This window comes from Brassica napus, chromosome C6, assembly GCF_020379485.1.
Source record: "Brassica napus cultivar Da-Ae chromosome C6, Da-Ae, whole genome shotgun sequence".
Classification (NCBI taxonomy): Eukaryota; Viridiplantae; Streptophyta; class Magnoliopsida; order Brassicales; family Brassicaceae; genus Brassica; species Brassica napus.
The window spans coordinates 32,475,219-32,490,924 of NC_063449.1; the positions used below are offsets into that span (position 1 = coordinate 32,475,219).

The 15,706-nt window shown below is 35.2% G+C and overlaps 2 protein-coding genes across 5 annotated transcripts; one reads left to right on the plus strand and one right to left on the minus strand.

The window, feature by feature from the left end:
- The first annotated feature begins 11,070 nt into the window (after positions 1–11,070).
- On the plus strand, positions 11,071–13,911 carry LOC111213906 (PHD finger protein EHD3). Of its 3 annotated transcripts, none has more exons than XM_022715742.2 (5): positions 11,072–11,307; positions 11,422–11,609; positions 12,225–12,524; positions 12,620–12,709; positions 12,818–13,911. In XM_022715742.2, exons 2-5 carry the CDS (start codon positions 11,454–11,456, stop codon positions 13,637–13,639), a joined length of 1,368 nt encoding a protein of 455 aa, XP_022571463.1. In that variant the 5' UTR covers positions 11,072–11,307; positions 11,422–11,453; the 3' UTR covers positions 13,640–13,911. The 3 variants fall into 3 exon arrangements, with proteins under 3 accessions (XP_022571465.1, XP_022571463.1, XP_022571464.1); XM_022715743.2 differs by having other exon boundaries at positions 11,431–11,609; XM_022715744.2 differs by having other exon boundaries at positions 11,071–11,609; positions 12,638–12,709.
- A 221-nt stretch (positions 13,912–14,132) lies between these two features.
- LOC111213907 (tetratricopeptide repeat protein 33) lies at positions 14,133–15,472 on the minus strand. 2 transcript variants are annotated; one of them, XM_022715746.2, is made up of 5 exons: positions 15,194–15,472; positions 14,955–15,093; positions 14,846–14,877; positions 14,556–14,642; positions 14,133–14,489 (listed from the first exon to the last, which is right to left on the minus strand). In XM_022715746.2, the coding sequence occupies exons 1-5, from the start codon at positions 15,401–15,403 to the stop codon at positions 14,403–14,405; spliced, it is 555 nt and encodes a 184-aa protein (XP_022571467.1). In that variant the 5' UTR covers positions 15,404–15,472; the 3' UTR covers positions 14,133–14,402. The 2 variants fall into 2 exon arrangements, with proteins under 2 accessions (XP_022571467.1, XP_022571466.1); XM_022715745.2 differs by having other exon boundaries at positions 14,133–14,451; positions 15,194–15,470.
- Between the last annotated feature and the right edge of the window lie 234 nt (positions 15,473–15,706).

Sequence of the window (15,706 nt, forward strand, 5' to 3'; positions counted from 1 at the left end):
GAGACGAAACGAAAAGCTGTACGATCGAGACTGGAGAGAGAAGTTCGAGGGGTGATCCAGGTCGCCTTAGGGCGAGCTGAATGAGCCCTCTCAGCTCGCCACACGGCGAGCTGATGCGGACAGTCTCGATTCGTCGAGCTGACTTCTTTTCGTCGTAAAATCTCAACGGAAAGTCCAATTGAGACGAAACGAAAAGCTATACGATCGTTGTTCAGAGTAGGATCAGGCTTGGGATCCTGAGAGTCTTGTCCGACTCGCCGTTGGACGAGCTGGACGTTGCGTTTCTAATTTGCTGCGCTCCTTTTTTTTCTGCGAGCGACCTAGGGTTTTTCTGCGTGTAACCTAGGGTTTTTTACGCAGTTTCTAGGAGAGCAAGTTTTATTTTTCCGAAAAGTTTTTTTGGAAAACATCTTTTGGTCAAACCCTCACACGTTGAGATTTCTCCGATTTGGTTACGGGGTTTGACAGGTTTTATAGTTGCCCTTTTGTTTAGACGGAGAAATCGCGAGCTCGTTTCATGCTCTTTCCATGGTGAAGAGTATCGTTAGGTTTTCGATTTAGTTAAGTACTACAGCGTTTGCATGAGCGTTGGCTATAGGAGTAGTCGCTGCTGGAGTTGTTTTACCAACGTTTTTGCGAGCTGCGACTTTGTCTTTCATATATCCAAACATTGTTTTGATCAAGCGTTTTGCGGCTATGAGTAAGAGTAATCCGACCCCCCCTCCTTCTAGCGCCAAACTGTGGGAACCGAAATTCACACTCGATTTCCGGAAAATAAGGAAACTTAGGAAAACCCTAATTTTCCAGAGGACCCGGATCTCTGCGAGAGCCAACGACAAGTAACCAAATAAATGCGGAAAATATGAGAAAACATGATAAAACGAATTTACAAAGAAAGTAGATCTTATTTCGAATTCGCGTAAGAGCGTTACGATCATTACAAGAGGATACAAAGGCTTTGGCCGCAGGGGCCGTCAGCGAGTTACCTAGTTCTAGCAACATAAAACCCTAATCCTAGTTGAGTCGCAACTCGATAACAAAAGACGAAAAAGATATCTAAAAGGCTTTGATTGATTTCGGACTGAACCTTATGAAAGGCTGCCTACGTACCCCTTTCGAGGATCAAGCCGAACGTAGTTCAATTGGTAGAGCTGGACAAGAGATCGAACTGCCTTGGCGAGTTCGTCTAGTGATTGAGTGCCAGTCATAGAAACTGAACTTGTCTAGAAATAAGCCTAAGTTTCTAAGTGCAGAGAGTTCTGAGTCTAAAAGAGTTCCTCCTCATGCTCCTCGCCTAGGACTTCTTATATACTAGCTCCAAGGTCGGTTTATGCTTTTACTCTTCTGCCCTTAAGCCATCATAGCATAAAATGGAGATATTCCATTTTCCCGATCTTCACAATTATCTTCAAAACTTCTATATTTATCCGCGGAAACTTGACATTTATCCTTCCTTGTGGACCAAGCGTAAACCGTGCTGTGGTTTACGGGCTTTTGGTTAAGAAATCGTAGGATGGGCCTCGAATCGTGTTTTAGGTCCCTTTGGGCCGTCTTCCGACTCGACACGTTTACTACGATTTCTTCTGACAATGAACGAATTTTCCGCGGTTTCTAATCCGTAAAGTTTGATCGATGAGTTAGAATAGCGGAAAACATGGACTGAGCCTGCTACGGTCTTCGGGAGATAGCATTTGAAGGTTTGGCGAGAATGCATGGACTGGTGTCGTATCGATGTTCGGAAGAGCCCGATCGCTGCGTAGCGACCGAGCGGGACGAGCGCTCGGTCGCTACGTAGCGACCGAACATTGGCTTGAGCTCGGTCGCTACGTAGCGACCGAGCGGGACGATCGCTCGGTCGCTACGTGGTGACTGAGCTTCGGCTCGAGCTCGCTCGCTACGTAGCGACCGAGCGGGACGAGCGCTCGGTCGCTACGTAGCGACCGAGCGAGACAATCGCTCGAGCTCGGCCGCTACGTAGCGACCGAGCGGGACGAGCGCTCGGTCGCTACGTAGCGACCGAGCTTTGGCATGAGCTCGGTCGCTACGTAGCGACCGAGCGGGACGATCGCTCGGTCGCTACGTAGCGACCGAGCGGGACGAGCGCTCGGTCTCTACGTAGCGACCAAGCTTTGGCTCGAGCTCGGTCGCTACGTAGCGACCGAGCGGGACGAGCGCTCGGTCGCTACGTAGCGATCGAGTGGGACGATCGCTCGGTCGCTACGTAGCAACCGAGCTTTGGCTCGAGCTCGATTGCTACGTAGCGACCGAGCGGGACGAGCGCTCGGTCGCTACGTAGCGACCGAGCGGGACGATCGCTCGGTCGCTACGCGCTACGTAGCGATCGAGCACGCTACGTAGCGACCGAGCACTCTACGTAGCGACCGAGCACGCTACGTAGCGACCGAGCACGCTACGTAGCGACCGAGCACGCTACGTAGCGACCGAACACGCTATGTAGCGACCGAGCACCCTACGTAGCGACCGAGCACGCTACGTAGCGACCGAGCTTTGGTGAGAGATCGGTCGCTACGTAGCGACCAGCTTTTGCGCTGGTTGCTACGCGGCAACCTTGTTCTCGTATTTCTCCGATTTTTCGTGAATATGTTTTCTCCGCAAGATACTTCGTAAAAATATATCTTTTTAGAAGATTTATTTTTCGTAAAAACGTTCATGCCGATTTTTACGGACTTTCAGACATTTATTCCGTCGTGACCGATTTTGACCCCAACAGTCTATCGTGATTTTCAATTGTAAAAAAGCAAGACAAAATGTTAATGCGATGTAAGGATATAAATAAAAGCGTTAGGCAACAAGAGAATCGCAGAAACTCAGATCATGAATGCAAATGATTTATCGAGGAATCAGTTAAGCACCGTTCTAGAACTCGGAACACGGTTTTATAATCTTTTCACTCTCATGGCTTTGATTACTATATCTAACAACCTAATGAACTAACTCTCGTTGAACTTAGGAGGTTAAACATGCGTTAATGAGTAAGTTCTGATACGTTCACAAGGCTCTGTAACATCAATTCCTGTTGGCTACGAATACTTTGTTCCTCTAAGTTCTTTCAGGATTTTCATCGAACACGTTTCGGACGTGAAAAAAACCTAAACTCATGAATTAAATAGCGAATCAAGTTCAAACAATAAGAACAACAATAGATGAAGAACTCTAATGAGATTCCTAGATTTAACTGTCTCAAACATTTATTCTCTTGATTCTCCTTTAAACTCTAAAACCCAACTATGAAACTACTGAGACATAGAAATAAAAACACAAGAAGAAGATATATATAATGCATCAAAAAATAAGAGATTAGACAAAAGATTAAGTAGAAGATGAGGTGGGTTTTCGGCCCTAAAACATATTTATAGGTGCTCTAAAATTAGGTCAAAAGGTGCTTGAGTGAAACGCCAAACACAAACGCTGGAGGCTGCGACCGTGTTTGGGAAACGCAGTGTTTTGTCCAAATCGCATTTGGCGTTGAGCTCCGCCAACGACGCTGCGACTACTTATTGGAGAAAAGATCCCACATCGGAAATATGAAAGGGACTTGAGTAATATATAAGAGACTTGGGTCAATCCCCTAATTGGTTTTAAGTTTGAAGTTTAGGAAACTTATCATGGTATCAGAGCGGGTCCAATACCCTGACCCATTAATCCGGTCCGGACAGTGGCCCGATCATCCCATTAGCTGATGGCCCATAGAAGGCTCAGTTCCGCCGAGATCGCTAGAAAATAGAGCATGATTTCGGAGGGGGTATGATGGATTCTGCTAGATTAATGGTTATACGCACCATTATCTCGAGGGAGGGTATTGGAGAGAAGATCCCACATCGGAAATATGAAAGGGACTTGAGTAATATATAAGGGACTTGGGCCAATCCACTAATTGCCAATTGGTTTTAAGTTGGAAGTCCAGGAAACTTATCATGGTATCAGAGCAGGCCCAATACCCTGACCCATTAATCCAGCCCGGACAATGGCCCGATCATCCCATTAGCTGATGGCCCATAGAAGACTCAGTTCCGCCGAGACCGCTAGAAAATAAAGCATGATTTCGGAGGGGGTATGATGGATTCTGCAAGATTAATGGTTATACACACCGTTATCTCGAGGGAGGGTATTGGAGAGAAGATCTCACATTGGAAATATGAAAGGGACTTGAGTAATATATAAGAGACTTGGGTCAATCCTCTAATCGCAAATTGGTTTTAAGTTGGAAGCCCAAGAAACTTATCAATGGTTAGTTTGGGAAACGCAGCGTTTTGTCCAAATCGCATTTGGCGTTGAGCTCCGCCAACGACGCTGCGACTACTCTCCCGTGGACCACCGGAGCTCTTTAATTTTAGGCTTATTTAATAGTTTTCATAAATAATTTTAATAATACTTAAATATTTTAATAATAAACAGTTTTTAAAAATAGATAATTACAACATATTATCTACACATATTTGATATTATCTTATTTATTATTATACAAAAAAAATAGTCAATGATTTTAACAAAAAGTTTTTATAATATTTATATATTTGATAATAAACAGTTGCAAGAAAAATATGATAATTGTAATATATATACACAAATATTTGATATTATCTTATTTATTTTTATACAAAAGAAAATTTCTTCTCTATATGTCATGAAAAGATTTTATATATATATATATATTATTTTTTTTGTTATAAAAATTATCTTTTTGGAATTTGTCAATATTAGCTCATCGATGGCATGTATAGTTTATTATTTTTAAATTATTAGTGTTTTAAAAAATTATGTTTCATCAGTATGAAAATGAAGTCTTAATCTATGAGTTTTCTATTTAATATTGTGTTTTTATTGATGTGTCTTATTTATCTTCTCATTGTTCATCAATTTATCATTCTAATGTTTTGGGTCTATAGAAGATCTTATGGCAAAAAAAGATCTTCAGCTAAATTAGAATTAACTATTCATAATACAACATAGGTTTTATTCAGTGTTAATTTATATTATTTTATTTTTATGACATGAACATGATGCTAATTTGAAATTTTAATGTTTATTGATACGCGTTTAACATGTAGGGTATGCAAAGTATCAGATTTTTTTAAAATCTAATGAGGCCTCATGTGTTGTATGTGTTGCTCGATTTGTTTGTGTTAGAAAAGACAAATATATTGTTCTTTTTGTTATAATTCCTAGGATCTAAATTGTTGATAATATATGTTGTTTATTGTTTATTGTTATTTTGTTGATGTTTCAAGAACTGTGACTATTTCTAATGCTTTCAGTGGCACTGAAATTCTTTTTGATCTAAAACTACAAAAAAGTGTTTGATTTCAAATCCAAATTACCTAATAGTGATTTGGTTATTTCTAAAGAATACTTGGATCCAAAATATACCCATTTTAAACTAGATTTATATGACGAGATTTTCATTAAAAACCTAATAAAATATATCAGTGAACTGAATGAGGTACGTTATGTTTATTAGATAATTTTTGTTATAGCTATTGAATGTGGGTTAAACTTATAAACCCTGAGTTTTTTTTTCCGAGAATCTAGCATATATTTCTTATTCATAACGCTATATAAAGAAAAGAACTTTAAAATTACCAAACTCGAACCAAAAGAAAAAGAAAAAGAAAAATTAGACAAGTATCACATCTCTTCAATATTGAAAGCAATTTCGTTAAAGTCAGATTCAATCAAGCAAATAATTCAATTTTAAATACAAAAATTGTATAGAAATCGTAAAAAAAAAGTCTACGCTCACAATGAGTCATTAGAATTTGATTAAATAAAATCAAACTAAACACACAAAAATGAATTCAATATGTATATCTAACTAAATAAATTAGTTTGAATTCAAAACCAATATTTAAAAAAATTATTGAGAATACATATTTCGCACAAGGTGCGGATCCATGTCTAGTTAAACATAAAAATGAACCTATAAAAATGCTATACATCAGTGATTTTTATATTGACATTGGTTTTGTCAAATAGGGCCTAATGTCAAACCAGTTAATATACTGATTGTGATACTAAAGCAATTAATTCATGGTTTATTTGTCTCATAACAAAACGTATAGACCAAATTAATTTCAGAAATTTGATGGTTACTTAGTAAATGAGATGCCAATAATGAAAACTCTATGAGTTGTTTTAAATTCAGTGACAATTTTTATAATATACACATGAATTAAAATGTTAATTTTAAATTGGCACTTTTTTAAAAGGAGTAGACAGGATTTTGACTCGCGCTTTGAAAGCGCGGGATAATTTTTTTGATGATAAATTTATAACCCGTTTATTTGTTCACTAATATGTTTAGGTTTGGGTTCAGTTTCAGGTTCGGTTTCAAATTTTCTTTTTTGGTTTTCGGTTTGGTGATGTTGTGGTTTTCTGTTTATTTTTGGGGTCTTGAGATATAAAAACCGTTCGGTTAGCTATGAATTGAGTTTGATTTCGGTTTGATTATTATGGCTTCCAGTTTGGTTCGGGTAACAATGTTAAGATCCGGTAAAATTTTGAGTTCAATTATGTTCTGGTTTGGTTCCCCTTTTTTTTTGGATAACTTCAGATAATTTGGGTAAAAGTCACATTTTAATATCGGATAACTCAGATAAATTTTAGTATATGAAAAATATTCGGATTATTCGGTTCTGTCTAAAAAATAGTAAATATAAATATTCAGAATAAAAAGTAATAGGATAATCCTGTTTTGGATAATTTGGTCTATAATTAGGATTTTTAGAATTTTTGATAAATTTAAAAATAAATATAATTATTATTTTAAGGTATATAAGTTGTATTTTGGATCTTTGAGTATCCATTCGGTTCTCGATTTGATTCTGATTTGCTTTCGGGTTTTCTGCTTCAGATATATATGAAATTTTCAGATATTTGTGAATATTGATTCAGTTTTTTATTTCATTTTTTGTTACGTTTTTCTTTTGTTCCGCTTCATCTCGGTTTTCGGTTCTTGATTTGTCGAAGATTAAGTCTGTTTGTACAGTATGTCTTGTATCTGATAAATAACTGGTTTAAACTTATTCTTAATGATAGATTTATAATTATAGAATGTTTTGAGTGTTTCGAAGTTTATAACTATGCTTTTTTATTAGATTTCTTGATAATATACAAATACTTATATAATTATGTGAAATATAATTTTATATAGTGAAAATGTTTAGTAAATAATGAGAATTTGGAGGGATATATTTAAAGTCTATATGTATTTGTTAAGTTTCCATAATTTTTGTTAAACAATATTTGAGTTTTAGTATTAAAGATCTCAATCTAGATTTTCTCATGGCCCATTTATTTAAGAGAAATTATCGAAAATACCACACTTATAGTACCATTTTCATGTGTACGCTAAACACTTTTATTCTTATTTTTATTGAAAGATAAAAGACATTTATAACAATATGGTTAACTAATCTAGACTTAGGGTTTAAAGTCAAAGGGTGGGGTAGAGTTTTTGGAATATGAAATTTAAGATTCTAATAAATATATAAATAAACATTTAAAAACTATAAATTTTTTTAAAAAAATAGTTTCAAAAATAATGGTTGATTTTCAAAAAGAAATTTTGAAAGAAAAAAAATCAAAACATAAAAAAAGAGAAAAAAAGAGAAAAAAATTCAAATATGAAAAAGTATAATTCGAAAACATAAAAAATTATGTTTTTTTACTTTTTATTTATTTAAATAATTATTTATTATATATATAGAGAACAAAGATATAAGAGTCTTTTGCCACTTAATGGAGATAGTATTTTTGAAAATGTATCTTTAATGGTGGTAAACATGAATAATGGTATAAAGAAAATGGTAAACATATCCCTTTATTTAAAGAGGAACTATAATATTTAATATTTTAAAATAATCATTATAAATTTACTATAAATAGTCTTGTTTTACAATTTTAATGTTTAAAGTTTGAATTAAGTTAATATATATATTTATATCATCTCGTATTATGCAAAATTATTTAATATTTTTATAATAGTAATTAGCTAATTTATTTGTTCAACATGTCTCGTATTTCACAAATGATTTTCATGTTTAATGTAATAATCCAAAAAATTAAAAAAAAAAGTAAAAACACAATCATAACTCTTTCCACCATAAAAAATCTAATAACAGAAATATTAGTTTAGTTGAGTATTTTATATTTAGAAGATAAAATATTTTGATACATTTTATCAATTTAAATATTATTTTTCAAAACAAAATCCGCAATGTAAAAGTTATTTGAGATAATTATGGTGAATTATTATTGGTTTAATTTAAACTTAAAATTGTTATTGTCGGTTTAGTTTAGACTAATTGAAGGTGCATGCCAAACATGATCTGTTCACTCAAGTACAAGCCAAACCATAATTTAAAGATTAAAAATGCAAGCACAAATATTTTACAAGAGAGATTACACACATATTGTGTTTAATTTGTATTTTTATTTTTATGAATTAATGTGAGTTTTATATTATTATTTTATGTATTTCTGTGTTATAATAAATTGCATTTATAAATATTGTGTTTCATATTTTTAATGTGTATGTATTATTTATTTATATAAACTTTAGTGGTTATAAATAATGTATATTAAAGTTTAGGACTAAGATGTAAATTACATAAAGTTTCAAAGATAAATTTGAGGTTTCTTTTTAGAGCATTCTATCCTCAAACCTTCATTTTGAGGATTTTCCACTCTTAAAATGAGGTTCCTTCTTGGAGATGCTCTGAGAAGATGGTTTGAAGTAAGAACATAGAAGTAGATATCATTTTATAGAACAGTTATTTTCAGTTTTTAAAAGGGTCTGAATTGTACATAGCATTATTTTGATAGTTCAATAAGTTCGAAATTTCATTAAAAAATAAAATTGAAGGTGCATTTACAAAACTCCTAAAATTGGATATATCATTCGCGTACATGTTATCAATTCAAAATAATATTATATGTTGCTGTGGTATAGTGATATTGGATTTACGGTGGTTGTGATTGATTTATCAAAAATAATTTGGGAAGTTAGAGAAAACAAATAAATGAATGAGATATCATGAAGTTACAAATACGATGGAAGAAGAAAAGAAAGAAGAAGACCATACAAATGTTTTTTTTTTATTTAACTTTGGTGAATTAAAATTTAAATGTGGCAAGATGTTACATTTTGATTACGTAAACAAACTCTAGTAGAAAGATGAGAAGTGAAAAGATAAGCAGTTGATCGTAGTGGCCCAGCCATAGGTTATTTTGAGGTCCAATCTGATGGGGTGCAATTTGAGTGAAAAAGCCCTTGAGGCATGCTGTAAGTTGGTCTCGTGAGTAAAGCCAGGTCATCACCGTAAGAGAAAAGATGAAGGGATCGAGAAGCTGAAACACTTAGGTTAAAGACCATACAAATGTTAACAAATTAGATTGTGTTTTGGTAATCTCCATGACTCTTTGAATTACCCTTTTTTTTTAACACTGAATACTTCAATATAAGAGGACCCATAAAATGATCGAGAATTAGGGAGAACCCCTGAGTTATACAAACGACATAGAAAAAAAAAAGAGAAGCATAAAAGAGCACATAAACTAAACAGTGCCAGTAGGTACTTTAAAGAAAGGATCAGAGAGATCAGAAACTAGGTTATGAATGGCCTGAGCCAGTAACCTTTTAAGCAGGAGGGGTCAAACACTTCTTGCGTCTTCTTGAATCATTTGATGGAGCCAACGAAGACTTCCAGAAGCGACGTAAGATTGGACACGGAAACCAGATATAACACTTTCAGCGATCGTCTTGGCCACCTTATTCTTTTGAACTACTTCTCTAGAATCTTTTTCATTAAAAAATATATGTCTACGAATTAGAGAAGAATGTACTCATTTGATTTTTAGCTAGAGCCTTTTATCGTGTGTTGCAATATATTGGAACAGAAACATATACTTTTTTTTTTAATAACTGAAGTATTTGTGGAGCAATTTAGTTTCCTAATAATTAAGAATAAAATCTCTAAAATAATTTAGTTGTCCAAATTTTAATTAAGTGATAAATAATAATAAGTCTACCATTAATTTAGGAGTGGCAGTCGTGTAAATACTTTGAAAGATCATGGGTACTTCAAAAAAATACCGCTGATTTAATTGTATTGATTGCAGTTCACACACATTTTTTAAATTTATGAAACCCAACAATAATTTTTTTTTTAAAATATTCTCAAATAACAGTAAAGTATCTTATACAAAATTAGCACACAAGAGAAAAAAATATCAAAATATCATTTATTCAAACTTAAAAGACTGTAATATATAATATCTGGATTTAATTTTTAGGTATTGATTGTTTATATATTTAAACAGATGTTGGCTTAAGATTTTCAAAAAAAAAAAAATTATTAGTCATTATGATTCAGATTCTGATTTTTGTTTTTTCTTTAAAATAATTTTATTTACCAATCAAGATTTTTATTAAACATATCCCTAAATTTTGTTGATTGTAGTTTATGTTTACTTTTTTAGTATTTAGAGGTGGTGGCTGGGAGGCTTAGGACTTACTCCTTCCGTTTCAATATAGATGATGTTTTAGGTGATTGTTTTTATTTCACAATAGATGATGTTTTGAAATATCTAGATAACTTTAACTTTATCAAAAACTGTGTAGCCAACTGTGTTTTTATTATTTTTGTTTATAATTAAATAAATTAGTTTTAAATTATATTTGAATGAAATTTTATTTAGAAAATATAATTTTTTAATATGTATGCAAAGAACCAAAACTTCATTTATTATGAAACGGAGAGAGTATAATATATATACTTACTTATAAAATGAGTGTTATTTAAATTTTTTCCCCTGTTTTTATGACAAAACTTTTTAAAATGTATTATTTTAAAGATTTGCATATTTATTTTGTTAAATTGACTCCTGTGATTAAATTTGAATTTTTTTTTGTTTGATTTAATTGGTAAAATTGTCAGAGAGTAACCGATTAAACCTATGATTTCTGTATAGTTGAATTTCAAATTATCTATTTGGGGAAAAATAGATTTGCAACACCAAATCATAATTTTGTAGACATTTAATAGAATAAGATATTTCTCTTGAGAAAATAGCAAGTTGGTAAACAAACAAAAAAAATCGTCTAGTCTTCGGGAACAGAAAAATCGTCTCCGTCGAAACTCTCTAGGGTTTTCCAGGATGCAGAAGATTTCTTCACTCTGGTACGGTTTTCTTCTCGTGAATAGTTCCATCCCGTAGTGTATAGATGAAGCTCTATTGAAGGTTCTGAGTCTGGGAGATTCTGTGGACGAGGATTGTAATTAAGTGGTAAGCCCTAGATCCAGAGTGTGGGAGATCACAACGTTCTGTTTCTTCTTTTCGTTTTAACAAGCAATGGTGGAGGTACAGAGAAGGCTAATCAGGCAAATGGGTTTGTGAAAGTTGATACAGTGAATAGTTGTGGTGGTGGTGCTATGGCTAGTTCTGCTAATGCAAGTTCCAGAGGTAACAAGAAGTTACTAGTATACAAGCGGAGAAAGCTTGGAAGAAGATCGGTTTCTGGAACTGGGAGTAAGTGTAAACAAGATGAGAGGGTTTCCGTGGACGGTGTTAGTCACTCAGGAAGCCGGGTACTTTTCCATGAAATTCTATTAGTCTAGTGATTTTTGGTAAATGCTTATGTACTGAACGTTGGCCTCAGTTATGCATCTTATTACTGCTGGAGTATGTATAGTTATTGCAACTTCCATGAATTGTTATGTGTTGCGTACATTTGGTTGTTTTATGAAGTAGGGAATGCATATTAGGTTCTCTTACATTCTAGTGATGGTTGGTAGATTCTTCAGTACTGAACGTTGGCCTCAGTTATGCATTATGTTGTTGATGATGGAGCTAAAGAATAAGTAAGGGCCATTTCTTATAATCTTTGTGTGGCTATTCAAGTGACGATTTTGCGGTTATGTAACTATATTTGTTCTTGTTTCTCAGACCAAATGGGTATCTTGTCTTGTGCGTGTGATCGCTAGTTTCAGGCAAATGATAGATTCCCGTTAGTGCTGGCTGCTACACTTGTAGAGAATCGGACAAGTGTTAACTGCGTTGTGTATTCAATTATGAATTGGTGGCATTGTATCTGTGTGATTAGCTCATGCGGCCATGATTTACTTTCACAAACATGCTCCTAAAACATGTTTTAACGCCTTCTTGTTTTTGATTTTGTGCTGTCATTAAATTTCTTTGCTCAGGAGTCTGTTGCTTCTGAATTGGATAATCAAAAGTTCAGCACAGGAACAGATCTTACTGGTGAACTCCCTGAGCTTCCAAATCCAAATAAACCAACAACTGACCCCAAGTATGAGACCGTGACGGCCGGATGCCAGAATGTTCTGTCTCAAGTTTTAGCTTCAAAGGAGTTTGCATCTCTAAGTAAGTTGCTTTCCGAAATCAAGATTGAAGACCTTACCTGCAGAACTCTCATAGACACCAGGATGCAAGAGGGTGTTTATGAAGTCTCACCTGTGCTCTTTTCAACGGATCTCCAAGAGGTAATATAATAGAAACTCTGAACTCAAACTTTCAACTTATAGGAATGTGGTTGATCTAAACTAGACATAGAACCAAACCTAACTACTGATTTCAGGTGTGGCAAAAAATACAGGATGTTGGTAATGATATGGCTGTTCTTGGTAATAGCCTCTTAGAGCTTTCAAAGACGTTTTCTACCGAACAGGTTAGGCTCATACATAAATGACCTTCTTCAAAGTGCTTGTTTAATAAAACTTTAATTTATTAGTTAATCTCCTAATATCTCTTTTTTTTTTCCCTCAAAATCTGGAAGTTGAAGAAGTTCTACACTCGGGAATCGAAGCCTAATCCTGATGAAGAGAACATCAGAAATGTCTGTGTTTATGACACTTGCAAGCTATGTGGAGAGAAGGCAGCAGTGACAGACTGTTTAGCTTGTGATCACTGTGAAGATATGTACCATGTCTCATGTGCACATCCAGGTGGGAAAGGGATGTCTACGTGCAGTTGGTACTGTATAAACTGCACAGTTAATGGAATCGGATCACCTCACGAGAATTGCGTAGTGTGTGAAAGAATGAAGACAGATAGCAGACGTGTTGATAAAAGTACAGAATGTAAAGAAGATTCAAACGAATCCGAAGAGAATTCAAGCTGCAACATCAACCATGGAGGTCACAAAGTAGAGGTGAAGAGAGATGCCGAACTCTGTAGGACCTGTGGAACAAAAGTGTTGGAGAATGGCAGGTTCATAACATGCGATCACCCTTTTTGCCCACACAAGTATTACCACATCAGGTGTTTGACTGCGAAGCTAGTAAAACTACACGGTGCTCGTTGGTATTGCTCGTCGTGCTTGTGTAGAAACTGTCTAACTGACAAGGATGATGATAAGATTGTAATGTGTGATGGGTGTGATGATGCGTATCACATCTATTGCATGAAACCTCCACTTGCATCGGTTCCAGATGGAGAATGGTTTTGCAAAACTTGTAAAGCTGCAATTCAGAAAGTCGGTAAAGTGAGAGAGGCTTATGAGAAGAAGATGGGGACTTTGCAGAAACAAAATGGGAATCTTAAAAGCAATAGTGGAATGGACATGCTTCTAAACGCAGCTGACACTTTGAAAGGATAAGGGGAGACTTTTCAATCCATTAAATGAAGGATGGTAATAGAAGCAACCAGGCAGTGTATATACAGCTTCTTGTCTCTAAAAAGATTTGTCCATCTTCCTAACTTTTAAGACTTTTAAGTATTTGACTCGTCTCTAAAAATTTGTGTACGTTTTGGTAATTTCCAGATGGAATCCTTTAATCAAAAGTGTCTTATGATGTGCTGAATCTGCAATCTTCTCAACTGTACAATGAGCTAGTTTTGCTTCATATTTTTAAAACTTTGATTACAATCTCTTCTGCTTAGAAGTCGAGGACATATCAAATGACGTGATCATATGCAGCGGAGAGAACACGTGTACACAAACCCGGTGGTTAAAGAAGTAACTGTGGTGGTTAAGGCAGAAAAGATGTGGGAAAGACTCCCGTGTGCGTTTGTGAGCTTGAAGTATCATGACGGGGCTGTGTCTTAAAGATAGATAAGGGAGTTTTACAAGACGAAGTTGCCAAAGTACATGGTTCCAAGGAATGCGTTTTTTTCAGGACTTCAAAAGTACTTATAATGGAAAGTTTCAGAAGTTTCTTCTATGACAGATGGCTTAAGTCTTTGCCTTGACGAAGAACAATCTTCCATTTGTTGTTTCTTATTACACTGTACAAGTTCTACTCTATGCCTAAAGTACAAGTCTCTGGTTCATTAGTTTGGCTCTATTTTCTTGTCGCCGACCACAAAACGTTTAGCGTCAGTGTCCTGTCCTGACGTCTGAAGCTGTTCTCTCTTCTTTATTAGTTGTTTTGCAGCTTGTAAATCCTCTTTCGCCTCTCTTGATTCCGCCTGTTGAATGGGTTAAATAACACGTCCTCAAGATCTATCTGTGAGACGTAAAGAAAGTGAAAAACACTTTTTAACTTAAATCTCAATTTTTCTATGGAACTCACATTGATGGATAAGGCGGTTTCAAAACTCCTGATAGCACTGTCAGGCTCTCCAAAATTGAGCTGTGCTCTTCCAAGAGTAGTCCACGCCTAAACAAAAGGAGTTTAACCATAAAAATAAGTGATCTGATTTCTTTAACCAAGCTTCCAACATCCATATAATCAAATCTTATACAGAATCAATAGAACAAGCAGAACGGATCCCCCACTAGTTACAAGTAGCTTTCTTTTACGTTTGTTTTCCTACTTATAAAGAAACAATGTATGATATAGACTAGAGAGTCTTAAAGTACCTCAACCCACGATGGATCTAACTCAGTAGCTCCTGTGAAGAATGAAAATCATAGCAAACTGTTAAGTCTGTTACAAGGGTCTATATATAAAAGGGATAGGAGGCATTACGTGTAGCAGCCATGAGTGCTTTCCATGGATCACCAATCTCAAGAAAGACTTGAGCTTTTTGTTCATGAATGACAGCGTTTTCAGGCACGATACTAAGAGCAGCTTCCCATTTCCCTAGAGCCTCCTCGTATCTTCCTTCCTTCATTAGCAAAAATTCACAATAGAGATAACGATATCAGCATGTTCTTGCTTGAGAACAAAACAAGTGATGTTAATCAAGAAGACATATCCAAACATACCTCAGCGAGCTTGTCTCCTTGTGCTCTAAACGAATCTGCGAGCTTCTTGGCTTCGAGATCGACTCTCCCATCATTTTCTCCGACCTCTAAATCATCTCCTAGGCACTGAGATTTGGTCTCTGGAGATTCCTCCTCGGAAGGAACATCGAGGATGTTCGGTAGAGCTACACGAGATCGTTTCTTAGGGTTCTTGTTCCACGTTAGCTTCATCTTCTTCACAACCTTTCTTCGCAAGGAGTATCGATCGATCAGACAGAACAGAACTCAATCTCAGATGTTCCGACAATATTTAGTTGGGCTTTTACATGATTTCGCGGGCCGGATATTAATTAGCCCAATGAAAAAACAATAACTGGATTGGTGATCGGGTTTACGGGCATGGATGATTTTAGATTGGTTTTAACCGGTTTAAGATTTTCAATTCAGATATCCTCAGTTCAGATATTCACACGTTAATTTTGTAGGATGTGTTTTATATCAAAAAATATATATTCTTATCTAAAGTTTTAGTGT